The following is a 26,709-nucleotide window of genomic DNA, read 5'->3' on the forward strand; positions in this document are numbered from 1 at the left end:
AGGTCTTCAGTAGGTTTAACTGAATACGCTTTATCTGTTTAATTTTATTAATAAGCACTGAAAATTCAGCTTTAGTTTTCTTTCTCAAGGCTGCTGAATATGAATTAAAGTCACCACCCATGATCAGCTTATATTCATTGAGATTCGTTAACTCAGAAAAAAGTTTCTTACAAAAAAATCTGAATTATCTACATTAGGTGCGTATACACACACCAGAGCTACCTTTTGCTCGCATAATAAACCAGTAACAATTAATTGTCTTCCAATTGAATCAGTAGTAGTAGTAAAGTGTACGAAAAGAATTTTCGGACTAAGAAATATAGAAACGCCTCTTATTTTAATATCCGACAGCGAGTGGAACAAAGGCCCTTCCCAGAAGCGGAAAAACCTGTCCTCATCCTTTTTTCGTATAGAATAAAAATAATATCTGCATTAAGTGTTTTTAATTTCTTAAAAATCTTTTTACACTTAATGGGGTGATTGACACCGTTCCAATTCCAAGATATTATATTGATTTTATTAACATCCATGTTTAAAATTGAATTTAATATTATATAACCATATAACCATAACAATCACAGCACGGAAACAGGCCATCTCGGTCCTCCTAGTCCGTGCTGAACTCTTAATCTCACCTAATCCCACCTACCCGCACTCAGCCCATAACCCTCCACTCCTTTCCTGTCCATATACCTATCCAATTTTACCTTAAATGACACAACTGAACTGGCCTCTACTACTTCTACAGGAAGCTCAATCCACACAGCTATCACTCTCTGAGTAAAGAAATACCCCCTCATGTTTCCCTTAAACTTTTGCCCCCTAACTCTCAAATCATGTCCTCTCGTTTGAATCTCCCCTACTCTCAATGGAAACAGCCTATTCACGTCAACTCTATCTATCCCTCTCAAAATTTTAAATACCTCGATCAAATCCCCCCTCAACCTTCTACGCTCCAATGAATAGAGACCTAACTTGTTCAACCTTTCTCTGTAACTTAAGTGCTGAAACCCAGGTAACATCCTTGCACTCTCTCTAATTTATTGATATCTTTCCTATAATTCGGTGACCAGAACTGCACACAACTTTTACACAATAAAAGAAATGTTACGCAAGTACAGATTAAACTAAAAGGCGCGGGTACAACCAGAAGGAGTGATGCATTTACAAAAAAGAAATCCATCAAAAGAACTGCCCAATCAAGAAAATAACTACTCTAATAGACCCCTCCCCACTCCCGCCTCCCAAAAGGTAATAATTAAGGAACTGATAGGTTGATCCCATGCTGACTAATAACCCTTAACCCTGTTCTCCATCTTGCAGCTCCGTATATTAAAATAAAGCAAGACATGGGCAGAATTCAACTACTATAATGTTATGTCTAACAGTAATAAAAACATAATCAACAACGGCCATCTTAGAATCAGCTAAAGTAGCTTAAACACATTCAAAAAAAGGAATAAATCTGAGCAAATAATATTACAAACAATATTCTTTCTCTCGAAAAAGAAAAATAAATGAGTGTATATATATATATAACAGACCTAAAACTATAAGTATTGAAACAAATAAAAGAAATAAAAAGATTAATACACAACAGGTCCTACACGGACCATTAAAGTACAATACTATAAAGGTTCCCTACAAAACAGTTATATATGTACTAATTACTAATAAGGTAAAAAAAATTTAAATCAGCCACATCCCATACCAAAGAATGAAAAGGTATAGAATGTACTTAACTCAGAAGATCCATAAACAACTCATACAGCAAATACTTCCAAATTGCCTATTGAGTAATCGGAATAACTTGAAAATTTTATTCAGTAGGCTTCACTTTAAGGTTTTTAATATACTCCCATCCCTCCTGAGGAGAGTAGATTCTCAATGGTTGAGATTTTTCAGGGAAAATTATCAGCTTTGCTGGACAGCGAAGGGAGGGACTTAAATCAAATTTTTAATTTCACTCATAACTTCTCGATATTTCTTTCTTTCGGCAAAAATTTCAGGAGGATAGTCTTCAACTACACCAAGCTGTGTTGAATTAAAGATTAATTTCCGCTTCTTTCTGGCTTCTCGAAGAATAGCTTCTTTAGTCATATAATAATGCAAAGAAAGTACAACTGCTCGAGGACGTAATTCGGCTGAATGCCGAGAAAATGGAATTCTGTGGGCTCTGTCAATTAAGGGGCTAGCTTTAAGGGTCTCATTGAAAAGTGAGTACAACATATCTGAAAAGAATTTTAACAGATCACCAGCTTCAGTATTTTCAGGCAGTCCCAGAATACGCAGATTCCTCCGACGCCCTCTACTATCTAAATCAACCATTCTTTTCTTCGTTTTAGATAGTTCCGAGGTAATTTCATTGATTTTCTTTTCCATTGAAGATATCTTCATTCCTTGATCTTTAATAGTTTGTGTGAATAGATCATGCTCATTCTCAATTCGGGTTGTAGTCTGCTGAAGTGTTTGAAGTTGAGAGTCCAAGTTTTTCAAAGAGTCTTGAATCATAGAAATAGCTTTTTCAAGCTTCCCGTTTGAACCGGCCAGCTTATCAATTTTAACATTAAGCGATCCAAATTCCGATTTCATGTCTTGTATTGAAGAAAATATTCCCGCTAGTGTAAACAGATTCCTCCGTTTTCTTGGTTTGTTCCGTTTGCTCCATTTCAGGAAAAGTCTTACTGCTTCTCAGTTGAAGACCTGAACGACTTTTTTCAGCCATTGTAATTAAGTCATAAATCCTTCAGTAGAAATAATAAGTCCTTCAGTAGGAGTAATAAATTATCAAAACTAAAAGGGATCTGTTAGTGGGATATAAAATATATTAAAAGAGAGAGCCGCTAGGAATGCGACCTACTCCATATGTTACAAAATGGAGATCGTAATTCTCAACTACTTCTGTGTGTAGTCTTGAGGATAACTTCATGGAATGCATTCAATACAAAACACTGGTGAACCAATTCAAACAGAGAACAAATTGTTTTAGACCTGATCACTTGTATTGAGATGTGATAGATTTACTATCTCCAAGTTATGGATCCTTTGGTAAAGAGCATAACATGATAGTGTTTTACAATGAATTGGGAAGACAAAGCTGAGGCAAGGGGAACTAATAACTGATTATTTTGTATCTGTCTTCATCACATTGAAAGACACTAAAATCATTCCAGGAAAGAAGGAAAAAGAAGAACTTAAAGCAGCTATTAGTAAAAAATATATTAATTAACCGACTGGAGACCAAAAAACCCTTTAGGTCTCATGGGTTATTAAGGTAGATGTTTTGGTTTCTACTTCTCAAAATTCCAGATGTCCTGAAAAGATTCTTCCAGACTGAAAAATTTCAAATCATGTAACACTATTTATGAAAGGAGGGAGGCTAGTTAATATCAGTAATCCACCTAATGTTGCAAATCATTATCATAAGTGTAGCAATAAGACACGTAGAAACAAACTATGATAAAAGAGAAGCTGTGTGGCAAGATGGAACCTGATCCCTTTTTTCAGTCTTAGTTCAAGGATTGAGTCTATTAAAATGAATATACTGCCCAGACTGTTATATCTCTTTCAGACCCTACCAATAGAGATTAATCAAAATCAATTCAATGAATGGAACAAGATGCTACCAAGCTATCTTTGGCAGGGTAAAAGGCCTAGAGTTCGTCTCAAAACTTTGCAATTAGCAAAGGAAAAGGGGGGATGGGGCTTGCCTTCTCTTAGAGGTTATTATTTTGCAGCACAGTTGAGAGCTGTGATATGTTGATGCAACCCATCATATGACACTCAATGGAAAAATATTGAGGAGCGGGTACTTCCCATCCCCATACAAGCAATTTTGGCTGATAACAACCTGCAAAGGTACATAAATACTATTGATAACCCTTGGGTGAAATTGACTCTTAAAATATGTAAAACTACTATAAAAGAATATAATCTAGAGGGAGATATTGCAATTCTTAAATGGTGTGCATATGACTCTGATTTTACACCAAATGAACTGGATGCTAGATTTAAGGACTGGACAGCTAAAGGAATAACAGTTCTTTGCAACATAACAAAAGAACTGTTCAGTTTTGAAATGCTTAAAGAGAAACACTTATTAGAAAAACAAGATTTTTTAAATGGTATTTATAGATGGAACAATATGTTACTAAGATACTTAAAAATGTAACCAAGGCAAATACATGCTTGATAGAGCTATTTAGAAAAGCATATAATTCAGATAATGGTAGTAGAATCATTTCAAACATGTATAAGGGGTTGTCAAATCTTGAGACACATTCGACTTCATACGTTAAAACAAAATGGGAGAAGGAAGGAGGGACAATTATATCTGAGGAAGAATGGACAACAATAGGGAGATATCAATGGAAGTGTACCAATTCACAGAAATGGAGGGAGTTTGGATGGAAAAACTTGATAAGATATTTTATTGCACCCTCTCAGAAATCCCATTATGATAGTAACCTCCCTGTTTCCTGGAGAAATTGTAGAAATTAAAATGCAAATCATTATCATATTTTTTGGGACTGCCCTGTTATCAAAAACTATTGGAGGGGGATACACAATGCCCTACAAGACATCTTTAAATGTGAAATACCCCTGGAGAGTAAGACCATATATTTTGGATATATACCTCAAGAATGGTCGAAAAGAGATAAATATTTGGTGGCTGGTAAAAAAGACTCTTACTAGGAAATGGTTATCACAGGAGAGCCCAACTTTAAATACATGGATGGAAATTTCAATGGACATTTACAAAATGGAGAAGATTACAGCATCTGTTAATCATAAGCTGGAACAATTTGATTCATACTGGGAAAAATGGTTTAACTACATAATGCCTCATAGGCCTGATTTTATTCTCACAAATCAATGAATATGTTGAAAATAAAAAGATCACTCCCTACTTGTACATAGTTCTTTCCTTTTGCTTGTTTTTTCCTTCCACTCTTTTCTATAAGAGTATACCCAGATAAATACTTTGTGGAGATTTTGTGATATATATGATTATATGATATATGTGTACAATGTCTGAAATACATCTTATGGAAATGTTTATTTGATGATGAACTTCAATAAAAAAAATAAATTACAAAAAAAAGAGAAGCTGTGTGGCTAAAGTTGTGCTTGACAATTTATTGGAGGCCATTGAGGATGATTAAAAGCATTGCACAAGCTGCTGTGTAAAGTGTTACACTACAAAGGAACGCAGTTTCGAGTTCACATTGGAATAGATGGGTGATTAATTAACTGACAAAAACCAGATGCCTACATGAAAATTTAAAAAACCACAAATGCTGGAAACCCTCAATAGGTCAGGCAATATCCATGGAGAGAGAAAATCAGAACTGATCTGAAACTCTGCTCTGATTAAAAAGTCATTGTCCTGAAAACAGCCGTTGCACAATGTGCTATGGACGGCCACCCTTTTCTGATTTTAATTTGGAAATGGGACTTATTTCAGATTGCCTAGTTGTAACTACAGGTATCACAGAATCCTCAGGTGCAACTGTGAGAAGTAGTTTGTCAATCCTTTGCAATTGCCTGGTTTCTGCATTGATTACTCATAAAATGTGGTCTGATCTTCATCTATGTCACAATAATAGAAAAACACAATCTGCCTAAACTACAGTGGCTATAAAAAGTATTCACACCCCTTGGAAGTTTTCATGCTTTATTGGTTTACAACGTCGAATCACAGTGGATTTAACTTGGCTTTTTTGACACTGATAAACAGATAAAGACTTTTGTGTCAAAGTAAAAACAGATCTCTACACAGTGATACAAATCAGTTACAAATAACTGATTGCAAAAGTATTCACCCCCTTTAATATGACATACCATGTCATTACTGGTGCAGCCAATTGGCCTTAGAAGTCACATAATTAGTTAAATGGTGATCACCGTGTGCAGTCAAGGTGGTTCCACTGATTGTTGTAAAAACAGTCCTGTATCTGGAAGGTCCAATTGCTTACCCAGCAGTATCCCGGCAAAAACTATACATTGAAGACAAAAGAACACTCCTAGCAACTCCACAAAAAAGTTATTGAAAAGCACAAGTTAGGAGATGGATGTAAGAAAATTTCCAAGGCACCAAATATCCCTTAGAGTACAGTTCAGTCAACCATTAAAGAAAATAGAAAGAATATGGCACAGTTGTAAATTCACCTGGAGCAGTTCATCCTCAAAAAAACTGAGTGACCATGAAAGGAGGGGACTAGCAAGGGAGGTCACCAAGAGACATATGACAACTGTAGAGGAGTTACAAGCTTCAGTGGTTGAGATGGGAGAGACTGCGCATACAACTGTTGCCTAGGTGCTTCACCAGCCACAGCTTTATGGGAGAGTGGCAAAGAGAAAGACACTGTTGAAAAAAAACCTCACATGAAATCTCAGCTAGAGTTTGCCAGAAGGCATGTGGGATACTCTGAAATCAGCAAGACGGTGGTTTAATGGTCTGATGAAACAAAAATTGAGCCTTTTAACCATCAGACTAAATGCTATGTTTGGCATAAGCCAAACACTTCACATCATCAAAAACACACTTTCGCTTCCATGAAGCATGGTGATGACTGTATTGTGCCGTGGGGATGCTTCATTGCAACAGGCCCTGGAAAGCTTCTGAAGGTAGAGGGTAAAATGAATGCAGCAAAATACAGGGAAATCCAGGAGGAAAAGCTGGTGCAGTCTGCAAGAGAACTGTGACTTGGGAGAAGATTTGTTTTCCAGCAAGACAATGACACCAAGCATAAAGCCAAAGCTACACAGAAATGGCTTAAAATCAACAATGTTAATATCCTGGAGTGACCATGTCAGAGTCCAGACCTCAATCTAATCGAGAATTTGTGGCTGGACTTAAAAAGGGCTGTTCACTCACAATCCCCATGTAACCTAACAGAGCTTGAGCAACTTTGTAAAGCTGATAGAGACCTATCCACACAGACACAAGGCTGTAATTGCTGCAAAAGGTGCAACTACAAAATACTGACTTGAGGAACGTGAATAATTACTCAATCAATTATTTTGTTTTATATTTGTAATTAATTTAGATCACTTTGTAGAGATCTGACACGAAAGAATCTTGATCAGTATTAAAAAGAGCCAAATTAAATCCACTGTGATTCAATGTTGTAAATCAAAAAAAGAACACAAGAATACATTGGTTGTTAAAAACTTCACATTTCTCTACCGATTCCATTTGCAATCACTTCCATAATGGGGCATTTTGTACAAGGATACCCAAATTCAGCATGAAGACATAACAAGAAATTGGGAAAGCAATTGGAATTGATACTAATTCCCAAGAATGGAGAACAAATGTCCTATTGGAGTTGCATAGAACTTTGGTAAGGTCAAATCTGTGCATGGTTATAGTCTCGTTTAAAATACTTTCCTTGAAGGAAGTGCAGTAAAGCTTCACCACACTGATTCCTTGGTCAACCAGACTGTATTATGACAGAATGTTTACAAACTGAATCTATACTCTCCAAACGCTTGAAGAGGGCCTGAGAAGACAGATGTCCTAAGAATGCTCCCTTGCGTGAGGAATTAAGTATGGTGTAATCTTGATATTAAACCAATTTCCCTTTCATCTTAACCTGAGATGGTATTTCTGCTCTTTGAAGCTTATATCACTGTCAGGGAATAAAATGATTCTAAATTATGGTGAGAAAAAGGGAGATTAGTTATCAGAATGTATTGCTTTTTCCTGAAAATCACTGTCCTTCAGAACAAATTACCAGGTGTGTAGTTGATATAGATACAAAGCTAGAATGCGGGTAAAACTAATAAGCCACACAGAGATAACAAGTTACTAATTATGAAGATCCTTGGGTAGCTTCTCTTCTAGGATATACTGAAAATAGATTTTGTTTCCCTTTATTTGCCTCCCTGTACATAACAAGATCTAAGGAAATGTGCAAGAAAACTGCACTATGGATTATTTTTGTGAAATATCAATAATAATAGTAACGATAGAGATCTAGAAAATTATAAGGCTAGCAGGACGGAGCTTAAGAATGACACTAGCAGAGCCAGAAGGGACTTTGGTAAGCAGGACTAAGGAAAACCCCAAGGCATTCTACAAGTAAGTGAAAAGCAAGAGGACAAGACATGAGAGAATAGGACCAAGTGTGACACTGCAAAAGTGTGAATGGAACCAGAAGATAGCTTAATTAATACTTTGCTTCAGTATTCACTATAAAAAAGGACCTTGACGACTGTAGGGATGACTTACAGCTTGAGCATATAGACATTAAAAAAAGGGGATGTGCTGGAGCTTTTGGAAAGCATCAAGTTGGATAAGTCACTGGGACCGGACAAGATATACCCCAGGCTACTGTGGGAGGCAAGGGAGGATATGGCTGAGCCTCTGGCAATAATCTTTGTATCATCAATGGGGACGGGAGAGGTTCTGGAGGACTGGAAGGTTGCAAATGTTGTTCCTTTAGTCAAGAAAGGGAGTAGAGATAGCCCAGGAAATTACAGACCAGTGAAACTTACTTCAGTGGTTGGTAAGCTGATGGAAAAGATCCTGAGAGGCAAGACATATGAACATTTGGAGAGGCATAATCTGATCAGGAATAGTCAGCATGGCTTTGTCAAAAGCAGGTCGTGCCTTATGAGCCTGATTGAATTTTTGAGGATGTGACTAAACATATTGATGGAGGTAGAGTAGTAGATGTAGTGTATATGGATTTCAGCAAGGCATTTGAGAAGGTACCCCATGCAAGCCTTATTGAAAAAGTAAGGAGGCATGGGATCCAAAGGGGCATTGCTTTGTGGATCAGAATTGGCTTGCTCACAGAAGGCAAGGAGTGGCTGTAGACAAGTCATATTCTGTCTGGAGGCCGGTGACCAGTGGTGTGCCTCAGGGATCTGCTCTGGGACCTCTTCTCTTCATGATTTTTATAAGTGACATGGATGAGGACGTGGAGGGTGGGTTAGTATATTTGCTGATGACACAAAGGTTGAAGGTGTTGTGGATAGTGTGGAGGGCTGTCAGAGGTTACAATGAAACATTGATAGGATGCAAAACTGGGCTGAGAAGTGGCAGATGGAATTCAACCCAGTTAAGTGTGAAGTGTTCATTTTGGTAGGTCAAATTTGATGGCAGAATATAGTATTAATGGTAAGACTTTTGGCAGTGTGGAGGATCAGAGGGAACTTGGGGGCCAAGTCCATTGGACACCGAAAGCTACTGCACCGGTTGACTGTGTGGTTAAGGTGGTATATGGTGTATTGGTCTTCATCAACTGTGGGGTTGAGTTCAAAAGCCAAGAGATAATGTTACAGCTATATAGGACCCTGGTCAGTCCCCATTTGGAGTACTGTGCTCAGTTCTGGATGCCTCACTACAGGAAGGATGTGGAAACTATAGAAAGGGTGAAGAGGAGATTTACAAGGATGTTGCCTGGATTGGAGAGCATGCTTTACGAGAGTAGGTTGAGGGAACTTGGCCTTTTCTCCTTGGAGCAACAGAGGATGAGAGGTGATTTGATAGAGGTGTACAAGATGCTAAGAGGCATTGATTGTGTGGATAGTCAGAGGCTTTTTCCCAGGGCTGAGATGGCTAACACAAGAGAGCAGTTTTAAAATGCTTGGAAGTAGGTACGGAGGAGATGACAGGGTTAAGTTCTTTTTTACAGAGTGAGTGCTGAGTGTATGGAATAGGTTGCCAGTGATGGTGATGGAGGCAGATACAATAGGTCTTTTAAGAGACTCTTGGATAGGTACGTGGAGCTTAGAAAAAGAGAGGGCTATGGGTAACTCCAGGTAATTTCTAAAGTAAGTACATGTTCGGCACAGCATTTTTGGCCCAAGGGGCTATATTGTGTTGTAGGTTTTCTATGTTTCTATCTTAATAAGCAGCAGCCACTTAATGAATTTTCAGTTACAGAAAAAGCAAACTGCAAAAAACAGTGAATAATAGAAATCTAAATCGAAACCAACTTGCAAGAGTCTTGAGGTAAGCTAAACGTCACCTTCTAACCACAGTATCCACTTTTCAAAAAAAAACCTCTCATGCCCATATAGCAGTCTGGTACATCCCCAACATCAAGAACCCTTTTCTTTCCATACTCCACAATTAGTGCTTACTATTTGATTACATACCCATCATAAGCTCCACTCACGATCCTTTTGTTATCAAATCGAATACATCGAACTAACTCTTCATGTCCTTCTAAGACTCGTAGACAGGCACCACATTCTATGTCCCATAACCTGCAACAAAAAAGACCAAGATCACAAACAATTTCAGCATTTTAACATATTTCATTTTTTTTGTAATTTATTTTTTTTAATTGAAGTTCATCACCAAATATTTCCATAAGATGTATTTCAGACATTGTACATATATATCATATAATCATATATGTCACAAATCTCCACATAGTATTTATCTGAGGTATACAGCTATAGAAAAGAGTGGAAAGAAAAAACAAGCAAAAGGAAAAAACTATGTATAAGTAGGGAGTGATCTTTTTGTTTTAGAACATATTCATTGATTTGTGAGAATAAAATCAGGCCTATGAGGCATTATGTAGTTAAACCATTTTTCCCAGTATGAATCAAATTGTTCCAGCTTATGATTACCTGATGCTGTTATCTTCTCCATTTTGTAAATATCCATTGTAATTTCCATCCATGCATTTAAAGTTGGGCTCTCCTGTGATAACCATTTCCTAGTAAGAGTCTTTTTACCAGCCACCAATAGTATATTCATTAAATATTTATCTCTTTTCAACCATTCTTGAGGTGTATACCCAAAATATATGGTCTTACTCTCTAAAGGTATTTCACATTTAAATATGTCTTGTAGGGTAATGTGCATTCCCCTCCAATAGTCTGGGCCGTCCCAAAAAATATGATAATGATTTACATTTTGATTTCCAGAATTTCTCCAGCAAACAGGGAGGTTACTATCATAATGGGATCTCTGAGAGGGTGTAATAAAGTATCTATTATAAAGTTTTTCCTTCCGAATTCCCTCCATTTCTGTGAATTGGTACACTTCCATTGATACCTCCATATTATTGTCCATTCTTCCTCAGACATAATTATCCCTCCTTCCGTCTCCCATTTTGTTTTAATAGAAACATAGAAAATAGGTGCAGGAGTAGGCCATTCGGCCCTTCGAGCCTGCACCACCATTCAGTATGATCATGGCTGATCATCCAACTCAGAACCCTGTACCTATTTTCTCTCCATACCCCCTGATCCCTTTAGCCACAAGAGCCATATCTAACTTCCTCTTAATTATAGCCAATGAACTGGTCTCAACTATTTCCTGTGGCAGAGAATTCCACAGATTCACCTCTCTCCGTGTGAAGATTCACCACTCTCTTTCCAAATGTGCTGTTATCACACCTTTGATAACCGACTCTAGCATTTTCCCCACCACCAATGTCAGACTAACTGGTCTATAATTCCCCGGTTTCACTCTCCCTCCATTTTTAAAAAGTGGGGTCACGTTAGCCACCCTCCAATCCTCAGGAACTAATCCAGAATCTAAGGAATTTTGAAAAGTTATCACTAATGCATCCACTATTTCTTGGGCTACTTCCTTAAGCACTCTGGGATGCAGACCATCTGGCCCTCGGGATTTATCTGCCTTTAATCCCTTCAATTTACCTAACACCACTTCCCTACTCACATGTATTTCCCTCAGTTCCTCCATCTCACTAGACCCTCAGTCCCTTACTATTTAACCATATAACCATATAACAATCACAGCACGAAAACAGGCCATCTCGGCCCTCTGGAAGATTATTTATGTCCTCCTTAGTGAAGACAGAACCAAAGTAGTTATTCAACTGGTCTGTCTTGTCTTTGTTCCCTATGATCAATTCACCTGTTTCTGACTGTAAAGGACCTACGTTTGTCTTGACCAATGTATGAAGTCAAATGTGCTTTAAGATTTGACAAACCCTTATACGTGCTTGAAATAATTCTACTACCGTTATCTGAATTATGCTTTTCTAAATAGCTGTATCAAGCATGTACTTGCCTTGGTTACATTTTTAAGCATCCTATTAACATATTGTCGCATCTATAAATACTGATAAAAATCTTGTTTTCTAATGCGTTTCTCTTTAAGCATTTCAAAACTGAAGTGTTCCTTCTTTCATTATGTTGCAAAGAACTTTTATTCCTTTAGCTGTCCGGTCCTTAAATCTAGCATCCAGTTTATTCAGTGTAAAATCTGAGTCATATGCACACTGGAAAGCAGCCAGTGAGTGAGTGGGCCAGTGAAGGAGTGGAGATTTGAGGCTTTGACTCGAGCGATTCTGGCAGTTTTGGCAGTTGGACTGCAATAAAGTCAATCAAGATTTGAATAGCTCAGACTCAGCAGAAAGCAGCTGATTAGGCAATCGAGGTCAGGTGACCAAGCAGTTTGAAAAGCTCAAACAAATAAATAGAGGGGTAGCTGAAGCGGAGCGGCCAGTGAAGGAGTGGAGATTTGAGGCTTTGACTCCAGAGGCTTCGATGAGAAGAGGCTGAGGACGAGCTTCACTCCAAGTGAGTTAAGGCCGGGTAAGTTCTTTTCAAAGGAGAAAGTTTCAAAAATTGAGGCAAGTATTGGGTAGGTCATGGCAGCTGAGATCGGCCCCGTGGTTTGTTCATCCTGCAGCAGGTGCGAAATCAAGGATACTTCCAGTGTCCCTGACGACTCTGTGTGCAGGAAGTGTGTCCAACTGCAGCTTCAGGCAGACTGCATTGAGCGTCTGGAGCTGTGATTGGATTCATAGTGGAGCATCGACGATGCTGAGAAAGTCGTGAATAGCACATTCAGTGAGTTGGCCACAGCGCAGGTAAAGGCTACAAAGGCAGAAAGGGAAGGGGTGGCCACTAGACAGCGTAGCAGTAGGTAGGTAGTGCAGGAATCCCCTGAGGTCATCTCCCTCCTAAACAGATATACTGTTTAGGAGACTGTTGGGGGAGATGTCTCAACAGGGGAAGGCAGCAGCAGCCGAGTTCATTGCACCATGGGTGGCTCTGCGGCACAGAAGGGAAGGAAATGGAGTGGAAGAGCTATAGTTTTAGGGGATTCGATTGTAAGGGGAATAGGTAGGCGTTTCTGGGGCCACAAACGAGACTCCAGGATGGTATGTTGCCTCCCTGGTGCAAGGGTCAAGGATGTCTCTGAGTGGCTGCAGGACATTCTGGAGTGGGAGGGTGAACAGCCAGTGGTCGTGGTACACATAGGTACCAATGATATAGGTAAAAAAAAACGTGATGAGGTCCTACAAGGTGAATTTAGGGAGTTAGGAGATAAACTAAAAAGTAGGACCACAAAGGTAATAATCTCTGGATTACTACCTGTGCCACGTGCTAGTTAGAGTAGAAATAGGAGGATATTTCAGATGAATACGTGGCTTGAAAATTGGTGCAAGGGGGAGGGATACAAATTTCTGGGGCATTGGAACCAGTTCTGGGGGTGGTGGGGCCGGTATAAACGGGACGGTCTGCACCTGGGCTGGACTGGAACCAATGTCCTAGGGGGAGCGTTTGCTACTGCTGTTCAGGAGGCTTTAAACTAATGTGGCAGGGGGATGAGAACAAGTGCAGAGAGACTGAGGGGTGTAAAATGAGGGTAGAAGCAAAAAGCAGTAAGGTGAAAAGTAATAGTGGCAGGCAGGCAAATCCAGGGCAAAAAGCAAAAAGGGCCACTTTTCAACATAATTGTATAAGGGCTAAGAGTGTTGTAAAAACAAGCCTGAAGGCTTTGTGTGTCAATGCGAGGAGCATTCGTAACAAGGTGGATGAATTGAATGTGCAGATAGTTATTAATGAATATGATATAGTTGGGATCACAGAGACATGGCTCCAGGGTGACCAAGGATGGGAGCTCAACATCCAGGGATATTGAATATTCAGGAGGGATAGACAGGAAAGAAAAGGAGGTGGGGTAGCATTCCTGGATAGAGAGGAGATTAATGCAATAGAAAGGAAGGACATTAGCCTGGAGAATATGGAATCGATATGGGTAGAGCTGCATAACACTAAGGGGCAGAAGACGCTGGTGGGAGTTGTGTACAGGCCACCTAACAGTAGTAGTGAGGTTAGGGTTAGCATTAAACAGGAAATTAGAAATGCGTGCTATAAAGGAACAGTAGTTATAATGGGTGACTTCAATCTACATATAGATTGGGTGAACCAAATCGGGAAGGGTGCTGAGGAAAAGGATTTCTTAGAATGTATGCGGGATAGTTTTCTGAACCAACATGTCGAGGAACCAACTAGACAGCAGGCCATTCTAGACTGGGTATTGAGCAATGAGGAAGGATTAGTTAGCAATCTTGTCGTGCGAGGCCCCTTGGGTAAGAGTGACCATAATATGGTGGAATTCTTCATTAAGATGGAGAGTGACATAGTTAATTCAGAAACAAAGGTTCTGAACTTAAAGAAGGGTAACTTTGAAGGTATGAGACGTGAATTAGCTAAGATAGACTGGCAAATGATACTTAAAGGGTTGACTGTGGATATGCAATGGCAAGCATTTAAAGATTGCATGGATGAACTACAACAATTGTTCATCCCAGTTTGGCAAAAGAATAAACCAAGCAAGGTAGTGCACCCGTGGCTGACAAGGGAAATTAGGGATAGTATCAAGTCCAGAGAAGAAACATATAAATTTGCAAAAAAAAAGCGGCACACCCGAGAACTGGGAGAAATTCAGAGTGCAACAGAGGAGGACAAAGGGCTTAGTTAGGAAAGGGAAAAAAGATTATGAGAGAAAGCTGGCAAGGAACATAAAAACTGACTGTAAAAGCTTTTATAGTTACATGAAAAGAAAAAGATTGGTCAAGACAAATGTAGGTCCTTTACAGTCAGTAACAGGTGAATTGATCATAGGGAACAAAGACATGGCAGACCAATTGAATAACTACTTTGGTTTTGTCTTCTCTAAGGAGGACATAAATAATCTTCTGGAAATAGTAAGGGACCGAGGGTCTAGTGAGATGGAGGAACTGAGTGAAATACATGTTAGCAGGGAAGTGGTGTTAGGTAAATTGAAGGGATTAAAGGCAGATAAATCCCCAGGGCCAGATGGTCTGCATCCCAGAGTGCTTAAGGAAGTAGCCCAAGAAATAGTGGATGCATTAGTGATAAATTTTCAAAACTCCTTAGATTCTGGATTAGTTCCTGAGGATTGGAGGGTGGCTAATGTAACCCCACTTTTTAAAAAAGGAGGGAGAGAGAAACCGGGGAATTATAGTCTGACATCGGTGGTGGGGAAAATGCTAGTGTCGGTTATCAAAGATGTGATAACAGCACATTTGGAAAGAGATGAAATCATCAGACAAAGTCAGCATGGATTTGTGAAAGGAAAATCATGTCTGACGAATCTTAGAGAATTTTTTGAAGATGTAACTAGTAGAGTGGATAGGGGAGAGCCAGTGGATGTGGTATATTTAGATTTTTAAAAGGCTTTTGACAAGGTCCCACACAGGAGATTAGTGTGCAAACTTGAAGCACACGGTATTGGGTGTATGGTATTGATGTGGATAGAGAATTGGTTGGCTGACAGGAAGCAAAGAGTGGGAGTAAACGGGACCTTTTCAGAATGGCAGGCAGTGACTAGTGGGGTACCGCAAGGCTCAGTGCTGGGACCCCAGTTGTTTACAATATATATTAATGATTTAGACGAGGGAATTAAATGCAGCATCTCCGAGTTTGTGGATGACACGAAGCTGGGCGGCGGTGTTAGCTGTGAGGAGGATGCTAAGAGGATGCAGGGTGACTTGGATAGGGTAGGTGAGTGGGCAAATTCATGGCAGATGCAATTTAATGTGGATAAATATGAGGTTATCCACTTTGGTTGCAAGAACAGGAAAACAGAATATTATCTGAACGGTGGCTGATTAGGAAAAACGGAGATGCAACAAGACCTGGGTGTCACTGTACACCAGTCACTGAAGGTGGGCATGCAGGTACAGCAGGCGGTGAAAAAGGCAAATGGTATGTTGGCATTCATAGCAAAAGAATTTGAGTACAGGAGCAGGGAGGTTCTACTGCAGTTGTACAAGGCCTTGGTGAGACCGCACCTAGAATATTGTGTGCAGTTTTGGTCCCCTAATCTGAGGAAAGACATTCTTGTCATAGAGGGAGTACAGAGAAGGTTCACCAGATTGATTCCTGGGATGGCAGGACTTTCATATGAAGAAAGACTGGATCGACTAGGCTTATACTCACTGGAATTTAGAAGATTGAGGGGGGATCTTATTGAAACGTGTATAATTCTAAAGGGATTGGATAGGCTAGATGCAGGAAGATTGTTTCTGATGTTGGGGAAGTCCAGAACGAGGGGTCACAGTTTAAGGATAAAGGGGAAGCCTTTTAGGACCGAGATGAGGAAACTCTTCTTCACAGAGGGAGTGGTGAATCTGTGGAATTCTCTGCCACAGGAAACAGTTGAGGCCGGTTCATTGGCTATATTTAAGAGGAAGTTAGATATGGCTAAAGGGATCAGGGGGAATGGAGAGAAAGCAGGTACAGGGTTCTGAGTTGGATGATCAGCCATGATCATATTGAATGGCGGTGCAGGCTCGAAGGGCTGAATGGCCTATTCCTGCACCTATTTTCTATGTTTCTATTTAAGAATTGCGATATCTCCCTCTAGATTATATTCTTTTATAGTTGTTTTCCATATTTTAAGAGTCAATTTCACCCATGGGTTATCAATAGTATTTATGTACCTTTGCAGGTACAATCAGCCAAAATTGCTCATATGGGGATGGGAAGTACCCGCTCCTCAATGTTTTCCCATTGAGCAACATATGATGGGTTGCACCAACATATCACAGCTCTCAACTATGCTGCAAAATAATAATCTCTAAGAGAAGGTATCCCCCCTTTTCCTTTGCTAATTGCAAAGTTTTGAGATGAACTCTAGGCCTTTTACCTTGCCAAATATACCTTGATAACATCTTGTTCCATTCATTGAATTGATTTTGATTAATCTCTATTGGTAGGGTCTGAAAGAGATATAACAGTCTGGGCAGTATATTCATTTTAATAGATTCAATCCTTGAACTAAGACTAAAAAAAAGGAATCAGTTTCCATCTTGCCACATCTTCCTTAATTTTTTTGTATAAAGGCTGATAATTATGTTCTGATAATTTTGCCAAATTTTTTGGCATAATGATGCTCAAATATTTGAAAGACTGTTTGCCATGCCCAGGTATATCTACTTTCAATTTCTCTTGGTGGGCTATAGTTATATGAAAGTAATTGGGTTTTATATATGTTGATCTTGTATCCTGATAACTGACCATATTGTACAAAGGATTGCGTCAATTTAGGTAAAGAGTATGTTGGTTGCCCTAGATAGATCAAAATGTAATCAGCATAACAAGCCAATTTATGCTCTGTCCCTTTAATAGTAACTCCCCTGATATCTTCATTTTGTCTGATGTATTGAGCTAATGGTTCCAGATATAATGCGAAGAGTAGCGGTGACCATGCACAACCCTGTCTCGTGCCCCATTCTAGGGTAAGACTAAATATCCATTGATTTTAATCCTAGTAGTAGGGTTGTTATATAGTGTCTGTATAGTTTTAATAATTGTGTCTTGGATACCAAATCTCTGTAAAACTCTGTAAATAAAATTCCAATTAATCGAATCAATTGCCTTTTCAGCTTCCACACTTATCACTATTGCTTCGAATTTATTTTTTTGTGTATGATCCATAATGTGAAGTGTCCTTCGTATATTGTCTTGTCTTTGGCGTTGTCATATAAAACCTGGCTAGATGGGAGATGCCAGAGAGTAGTGGTGGATAACTGTTTGTCAGGTTGGAGGCCGGTGACTAGTGGTGTGCCTCAGGGAACTGTATTGGGTCCAATGTTGTTTGTCATATACATTAATGATCTGGATGATGGGGTGGTAAATTGGATTAGTAAGTATGCATGTGATACTAAGGTAGGTGGTGTTGTGGATAATGAAGTAGGTTTTCAAAGTTTGCAGAGAGATTTAGGCCAGTTAGAAGAGTGGGCTGAACGATGGCAGATGGAGTTTAATGCTGATAAGTGTGAGGTGCTACATTTTGGTAGGAATAATCCAAATCGGACATACAATGTAAATGGTAGGGTTTTGAAGTAGAACAGAGTGATCTAGGAATAATGGTGCATAGTACCCTGAAGGTGGAATCTCATGTGGATAGGGCGGTGAAGAAAGCTTTTGGTATGCTGGTCTTTATAAATCAGAACATTGAGTATAGGAGTTGGGATGTAATGTTAAAATTGTACAAGGCATTGGTAAGGCCGAATTTGGAGTACTGTGTACAGTTCTGGTCACAGAATTATAGGAAATATGTCAACAAAATAGAGAGAGTAAAGAGAAGATTTACTAGAATGTTACCTGGGCTGCAGCACCTAAGTTACAGGGAAAGGCTGAACAAGTTAGGTCTTTATTCTTTGGAACATAGTAGGTTGAGATGGGACTTGATAGAAGTATTTAAAATAATGAGGGGGATAGATCGAGTTGATGTAGATAGCCCTTTACCATTGAAAGTTGGGGAGATTCAAACAAGAGGACATGAGTTGAGAGTTAGGGGGCAAAAGTTTAAGAGTAACACTAGGGGGAATTTCTTTACTCAGAGAGTGGTAGCTGTGTGGAACAAGCTTCCAGTAGAAGTGGTAGAGGCAAGTTCAGTATTGTCATTTAAAGTAAAATTGGATAGGTATATGGACAGGAAAGGAATGGAGGGTTATAGGCTGAGTGCAGGCCAGTGGGACTAGGTGAGTGTAAGCATCGGCACAGACTAGAAGGGCCGAGATGGCCTGTTTCTGTACTGTAATTGTTATATGGTTAAATGGTTATATGATCGTTACGTATCAGTATGGGTAGAAACTACTCTAATCGTTTGGCCACAATGGAGGTAAATAATCTATAATCTACATTAAGAACGGATGTTGGTCTAAATGACCCGCATTCCATTTTATCCTTGCCTTCTTTCGGTATAGCTGAGATTATCGCTTCCTTCCAACTGGGTGGCATTTGTGCCTTTTTCAGAGCCCAGTTCAGTGTGTGCGTAAAACAGGAATTAACTCATTTTTAAATTCTTTGTACCACTCTGGCATATACCCAATCTGATCCTGGTGACTTGTTTAATTTAAGCCTACTAATTGCAGCTTTTAATTCAACTTCACTTATGTCACCAGTCATCGTTCTATTTTGCTCTTCACTTAAAGTGGGTAACTCTGGAGAATTCAGGAAGGTGTTAATTTGGGTTATTTTTCCACCTGGAACTTTGGAATATAGAGTTTCGTAAAACACTTCAAAAGCTTCTTGAATTTCACCTAGCTTCTTTTTTTTTATCATTTTTGTTCTTGGATCCCTAATTCTATGAATTGTATTTTCTGCTATCTTTTTTTTGCAGTTTCCACACCAGTATTTTGATAGACTTAGATCCACTTTCATAATGTCTCTGTTTCAGAAACATTTTTTTTCTTGATTTCTTGCATAGTCAAACTATTAACTTTATTCCAATTTTTTTTAATTTCCCCTAACGTATCCTGTGCCAAATTCAATTTGTGTTTTTTCTCTAGTTCCATCAGCCTATTTTTTAATTCCTCTAATGTTTTATTCCTTATTTTTTTCTTATATGAAGATATCTCTATAATTTTCCCTCTTAAGACAGCCTTCAGAGTATCCCATAAACTGGAAGGTGAAACCTCTCCATTATCATTGAATTCTAAGTAGAGACCAATTTCTTTTTTAATTTGTTCCTTAAAGTACAGATCATTGAGTAGACTTGAATTTAGTTTCCAAATAGTATTCTTTGGTTGTAGGTCAAAATCAACAGATAAATATATAGGTGCATGGTCACTTGCATCTATTGTCCCAATTCCACAGGTGTTTATTTTGTTTTTTCCAAATGTTATGAAATAGTCTATTCTTGTATATACAGAATGGGGAGCAGAATAATGAGTATAATCCCTTCTGTCGGGAAAAAGGTCCCTCCATATATCAATTAAACCAACATCCTCAAAAAGTGTATTAACATTCTTATGTAAGGATTTTGTTTCATAGGTTTTTCTATTGGAACAGTCTAACTTTGGTTGTAATTGTAAATTTAAGTCTCCCCCACATATCAGGAGACCTTCTGTTTCCTAATTTTCTGAAAGAAACCAATATCACTTCCTGGGGGTGGGTATATATTCAATAGAGTAACTGAATTTCCATCTATTTTCCCCCTTACCAGAATATATCCCTTTTTGAATACTTTTCCAAAATTTAGCTTACTTGAGAAAAGAATAGTAACTCCTCTCCTATGTCCTGAATTATATGAGGAGAAAATTTCCATCTATTTTCCCCCTTACCAGAATATATCCCTTTTTGAATACCTTTCCAAAATTTAGCTTACTTGAGAAAAGAATAGTAACTCCTCTCCTATGTCCTGATTTATATGAGGAGAAAAACAAATCAGTGATGCCCATTCTCTTTAGATTTCTATGCTCATTATTACTTAAATGAGTTTCCTGTAAATATACTACAGGGGCTTGTTCTTTTTTCATTTTGGATAAAATTCTATTATGTTTGATTGGATTTAATAGCCCATTGACATTAAAATAAATGAATTTTACTTTGTCCTTAGCCATCTGTATTTATCTGTCAATGTATCATTGAAATTAGCAGAAATAATTCATTGAATTATTCATTGAAATTACAAACGTCCGACTTACGGACAACTTGTATTTACGAACCGAGGAAGGAGAATGCCTTTTGCCATTTTAAGTTGTTTCCGTTGACACTGCATTGAGTGTTTAGCTTTGTATTTGGTTTAAATTTTTCTTAGTAAGATTCACCCTGACCCCACCCCTGCCCCCCATTCCAGTCGGCTGGTGGCACAGTGAGATCAACGCCGGGGCTGGAGAACGGAGGTTCCTGAGTTCGATTTAGTGACAGACCGCTCCCGTGCCAGGTTGATGTTGGTCCAGTGACTCCCGTACCATCCATGCCAGGTTGATGTAGAGCTCGTAACTCGACCTTGTAAAAAAAATACTGCCACCTCCAGTTTAAATTCCCGCACAGAATATTGTGGAGGATCAAATACCCAAACCCAGCACAGCTGCCACTCGTCCCATTTAACCTGTCTTAGTGCAGACCTGGGTTATTTAATTCGGTGGTCCTTAGGACCCAGCGGACCTCGGGAGCCAGCTGAGCTCGGGACCTGCTGCCCGCAGTGTTTCTGTTTCATTGATGGGAAATGATCGCAATTGAAAATAAAGCGTTTGGAAAGAGGTGAAATGCCATCGGTCATTGGAAAAACGTTAGGCTACAGTCGGTCAATGATCGGAACAATTTTAAAGGATAACGGATAAAGTGAGAAAAATGGAGCACGTAAAAGGCTCTGCCCCAATGAAAGCTACAATTATTACTAAGCAACGCAGTGGTTTAATTATTGGAATACAGATGTTTCTTAAGTGTTCCATATGCATAGAAAGGTAAAATATATACCATATACTAAAACAAATGTTTGACTAACTGACGCTAAATAATGCCGGATGTACTTGTTCTGACTTACATACAAATCCGACTTGAAGACGATCTCAGGAACGGAGCTCGTACGTAACCCGGGGGCTGCCTGTATACGCACACATATATATATTCTCATTTTGGTGGGGAGAAAGGAGTAAGTGAATGAATAAAGAAGAATAACTGAGTAATATAAAATCCACATTATAAGTATTTCTCAAGATAGGTATATCACCGTCTACTTTTCCTTCCATTTAGCTTCTTGACATTTTTAAAGTTAGCCAAACCTTATGGCTCTTCTTGAGGGGGTGAGGGCTGTCTTTGGAAAACTTCCAGTCTCTCCCTGACATACTTCTCTCGCCCTCCTCCTGTCTCCTGCTTTCTCAATTCTCGCACTATTTCCCAAGCAGAGCGGGATAATTCCTCTGCCAGGCTTTCCCTCGGTTTGATCACGCTGACGGGGCAACCCTCTGGCCTTCATGTCTGTAGTCGCCTCTTCCACTGTCTGATGCAGTTGGATCCCATCTTGATAAAACACTCAAAGTTTAGCAGGGTACAGAGTTTGAAATCTACTCCTTTTTTGCTTTAGTATTCACTTTACTTCAGAGTATTCTTTACATTTCTGCAGGACCACCGGGGGGGGGGGGGGGGGTGGTAATCTTGATCGAAATATTTAATTTATCGTCCACACCCTCTTCTTACCCCAGGTCATTCGTAGAATCTCCGCCTTGGTACCGTATTGAAGGAATTTAATTACTATAGAGCGTGGCTTATCTTCTCTGCCTTGGATAGGCTGCGGGACATTCGCGCAATGCCCCCTCTCAATTTCCAGCTCCATGGTCCAGGTAAGCTCCAGCGTGTCCCACAGCAACTTTCCCTACAAACTCCGTCATAGACAAACCTTCCGCTCCTGCAGGAACGTTGTATATCCTGATATTTTTCCACCGTGATCTTCCCTCCTGGTCAAGCAGTTTACCTTCTTGTTGATTTAATATTTTTATCATCTTACTTAGCATCTGTTCCACATTTTGCAAGCAATCTTCCACCTTCTCAATTCGAGTCTCTGCCACCGCTATTTTTTGATTGACATTGGCGAGCTCTGAGTTAATATCATGTAGCTGCTGTTTTATATCTTTTTGGAACTCCCATGTCTTTTTCAAAGTTTTGATCACATTTGCAGCTTTGCCTGAACAAGGACCATCGTTAGCCTCGCTAGCACGCGGTCGGGTAGGAGAGCCGCTCACTGTACCCCTCTCATCCACAGGCTCAGCAGTGTTGCTTATTTTATTTCCATTCTTTTTCCCCATTCTTGCCCCTCTTATCAGTTCAAATACTTTCAAAAAATCCTATATTTGATGGGTTAACGGGGCAAAATATGCGTTTTTCCGGAGGAGCTATTGACTTAAGCTGCCATTCTCAACAATGACATCACCAGAATGTCATTTTAACATATTTCAAAAGATCAGATGGCAAAAATACTGCGTCACTGAGCACAACTTGCACCGCTGATATTTAACTGTACATTTATTCTCAAATGAGTTTCTTAGATGTTGGAAATCAAAGAACTGCAGATACCGGAAACCTGTTAAGATATATTGCTAGACAGCACTGTGTTAAAATTAACCAGATGAAACATCAGCAAGAAACCTTACAACATTTACAAAATTTTTTATATTATCATCAACCTGGATAAAATAGGAACAGGATGAACAAAACCTGCAGAAGCTTACCGGTCACTTCAAGTTTCCACTTTTTTGAATTTAATCCTATGATTTTATTTTAGCATAACAGAACACATGGATTATTGGATGAGAAACAGAGTTTCTCAGAGTTTGTAGTTTTTCTATCCCTCTCATAGCAATTATACATTAATAGTTAATTTGTTAACCAATCACAGCAACCAGGACTCTAAGAGAGTCTGCAGCTGAACATGTTATACTGGGAAGACTCCCAATAGTAGAAAGCAAACAACTCATAACCACAGTTTGCATCAAGCTACTCATATACTACGACACAAAATGTCATTATCAGTTTAAAGGGAGTGTGGGAACCACAGCTGCAGTGAGTGGGAAGAAACAATGGCAAACAGTAGCAGCTGAGTCAGATGTTGAACCATCAGAACTACCAAATGGTCAAACAGCAGATTATCAGAGCTTTATTATAATGTACTTGGTTCTCCACTTTATGGAATGTCTTTAAATTCAATAAAACTGAAGAGATCCAACTGGCCTGCACCTGATCCCCCGAGTTTTTCTTACTTCAGTGCTGCACAGCGTGCACACAAAGAATGGAAGACTTTACCACACACATTAGCAAGCTGGTGTGCTTTTCTATAGTAAGTAGGATGATGGTCCCATGTTTGCATGCATATTTGTTTTAAATTTACTCCCCTTCAAGTTCAGGCAGTGTTTTTTCCAATTGCTTGGACTAATCAAAGCAATCAATATCTATCAAGTAGTCTATAACTGTGGATATAGGATACTGGACATAACTCCATAGTATAAAGATAAGAACCATCTCTGTGATGATTTAACTTTCACTACATAATCAGAATAAAGGAAATTTTGTTGCATGGACAAATAATTCAAGATGGTGCTGATAAGTGACAGCTATGCGTGGAACTCATGGGAATCATCAAATATTCCCATTTAGAACTACAGCTGAAACCCACAGTCACAACCATGTGCACTTCTGTATGCAACATTGTTTTAAGACTTTAAAAATCTATTGATACTCAAAAATCACAGATCCCAAACTGCAAAATCTGTGAGTGCAGTTCCCCTTTAAGAAAAAGGATGCAGGGAATGTGTGCTGGGCTATAGGTATGATTGAAACACAGAGGCCTTAGACTCTCACTTCTGACCATCCTCTGGTGAATGTCTCTGGAAAATAAAACTGAAGACCTCAGAACAAGATTGTAGAACTTAGTAAACTTTGTTTTATAGAGACGTGGCTGACCCCAGCCATTTCAGATGCAGTGCTCCAGATGGCTTCAAAATTCTCCACAAAGATAGGTCAACTTCTCAGGCTTCTAAAGGTGGAGGAGGAGGTGTACATTTATGATTAACTTATTGCCATGCATAGACATGGCAGTTCTGCCTTAATCCCACTCAGCGGACCTGGAAATTCTAGTGGTCAGTGTAGTCCATTTTATCTGCTATGGGAGTTTTCCACCGTCATCCTGGTAGCAGTGTATATTCTACCAACAAGTAGGCAGTGGAGAAACTGAGCATGAAACAGCGCACTCAGATACCTTCCCGATTATTGCAGAGAAATTCAAGCAGGTCAATTTGATAAAGTTTCTGATAAACTACCAATATATCACCCGTAGACCCAGAGGACCACTGTTATACCACCATCGGGAAAGCTTACTGTGCTATCTGATGCCTACACTTTGGAAAGTCCGATCACCTGGCTGTACTTCTCCTGACATGTAGGCAGAGACTAAAGACTGTAACACTACTAGTGAGTACCAAGAAGGTACTGTCAAGGCAGGCAGAGGAGCGCTTATACGACTATTTTGAGTCGGTGGAATCAAGTCAAGTCACTTTTTATTGTCATTTTGACCATAACTGCTGGTACAGTACACAGTAAAAATGAGACAACATTTTTCAGGACTATGATGCTACATGGAACGATACGAAAGCTACACTGAATTATGTAAAGCAACACAAAAAAGTACACTAAACTATAGACCTACCCAGGACTGCATAAAGTGCACAAAGCAGTGTAGGCATTACAATAAATAGTAAATAAGACAATAGGCACAGTAGAGGGCAATAAGTCTGGTGTCAGTCCAGACTCTGGGTATTGAGGGGTCTGATGGCTTGGGGGAAGAAACTGGCACAAAAGACGATATTCAGGGATTCAACTTTGAATCTGAATGAATACGCCACATGTATCACAACTACATCTGTGCGAATCCCTGTAGCATCTGGTGACCCTGTGATCTCCGTCCTGGAGGGCGATATCAGAACACTGTTCAAGCCGTCAGACCCTGACAGTGCACCCCGCAGGGCACTGAAAACCTGTGGCAATCAACTAAAGGAAGTGTTCAAGGGTGTTTTCAATCTCTCACTGCTGCAATCAGAGGATCCCAACTACTTCCACATGGCGACAGTCATACCAGTGATGGTGAGCTGCCTGAACAATAGTGCCAAGCTACATTCACATTTATTGTGGTGAAGGGCTTTGAGAGTTTGGTCATGGCCAAATAAGAGAAAATCTGCAGATGCTGGAAATCCAACCAACACATACAAAATGCTGGAGGAACTCAACAGCCAGGCAGCATCTACAGAAAAGGAATACAGTTGACGTTTCAGCCGAGACCCTTCATCAGGACTGGAGAAAAAAAGATGAGGAGTCAGAATTATAAGGTGGGAGGAGGGGAGGAAGCAGAAAACGTGGTGCGTCAGATACACAACTCACAAGCCTCTTGATTCGGACCTTCTGAGGACCCCAGGTACTCACATTCAAATGACTGCTTCTCCCACCGTGTTCCTTGCAGCAAAAGCTTTCCACGTCCTCCTCTCTCCCTCCTCCTTACTCTGACTCCAACTTTTTTTTCCATGCAGTCCCAATGAAGGGTCACAGTCAAAACGTCAACTGTACTTTATTGCATAGATGCTGCCTGGCCTGCTGAGTTCCTCCAGCATTTTGAATGTGCTGCCCAAGCAAGAACCTGGACCTACTGCAATTTGTGTATCATCACAATAGGCTTACAGCGGACAGCTCTCCACTCTGCCTTGGATCACCTGGACAATAGCAATACCTATGTCAGGCTATGTTATTGATTACAGCTCAGTGTTCAACACTGCTTTCTAATTAACAAGCTCCAAAACCTGCAACCTATGTAACTGGATCCTTGACCTCCTCACTGGAAGACCATAGTCAGTGTGGATCGGAAATAATATCTCCTCCTCACTGACAATTAAAAGTGGTCACCTCAAGGATGTGTTTAGTCCACTGCTCTACTCTCTACACCCTAAAATGTGTGGCAAGGCACAACTCAAACACCATCTACAAATTTGCCAATGACACAGCTATTGTCATCGAAAGATGTAAAGAAAATTATGAATCTTATTTACAATGTAGAAAAAAAACATAGAATATTGAGGGGAGATTTGATAAGAGTTGTACAAAATCATGAGAGGTATAGGTAGAGCAAATGGAAATAGGCTTTTTCCACAGAGGTATGGTGAGACTACAACAAGGAAG

At 39.5% G+C, this 26,709-nt stretch overlaps 1 protein-coding gene across 6 annotated transcripts in view; it reads right to left on the reverse strand.

Moving 5' to 3' along the window:
• Positions 1 to 26,709, reverse strand: part of LOC132405281 (F-box/WD repeat-containing protein 11) — a 309,413-nt gene that overhangs the window by 81,673 nt on the left and 201,031 nt on the right. For 5 of the 6 annotated variants that reach the window (XR_009515793.1, XR_009515794.1, XR_009515792.1 and 2 more), the window contains exons 11-12: positions 21,542 to 21,601; positions 10,117 to 10,227 (exon numbers count right to left, since the gene is read on the reverse strand). Coding sequence is in view for 3 of the 6 variants with exons in the window: in XM_059989964.1 (XP_059845947.1) it covers positions 10,117 to 10,227; positions 21,542 to 21,601 (171 nt within the window). In the remaining 3 variants the exon portion in view is untranslated. The remainder of the gene's footprint in view (positions 1 to 10,116; positions 10,228 to 21,541; positions 21,602 to 26,709) is intronic. The other variant, XM_059989965.1, reaches the window with a different exon arrangement.

This window comes from Hypanus sabinus, chromosome 15 (genome assembly GCF_030144855.1).
Source record: "Hypanus sabinus isolate sHypSab1 chromosome 15, sHypSab1.hap1, whole genome shotgun sequence".
Classification (NCBI taxonomy): domain Eukaryota; kingdom Metazoa; phylum Chordata; class Chondrichthyes; order Myliobatiformes; family Dasyatidae; genus Hypanus; species Hypanus sabinus.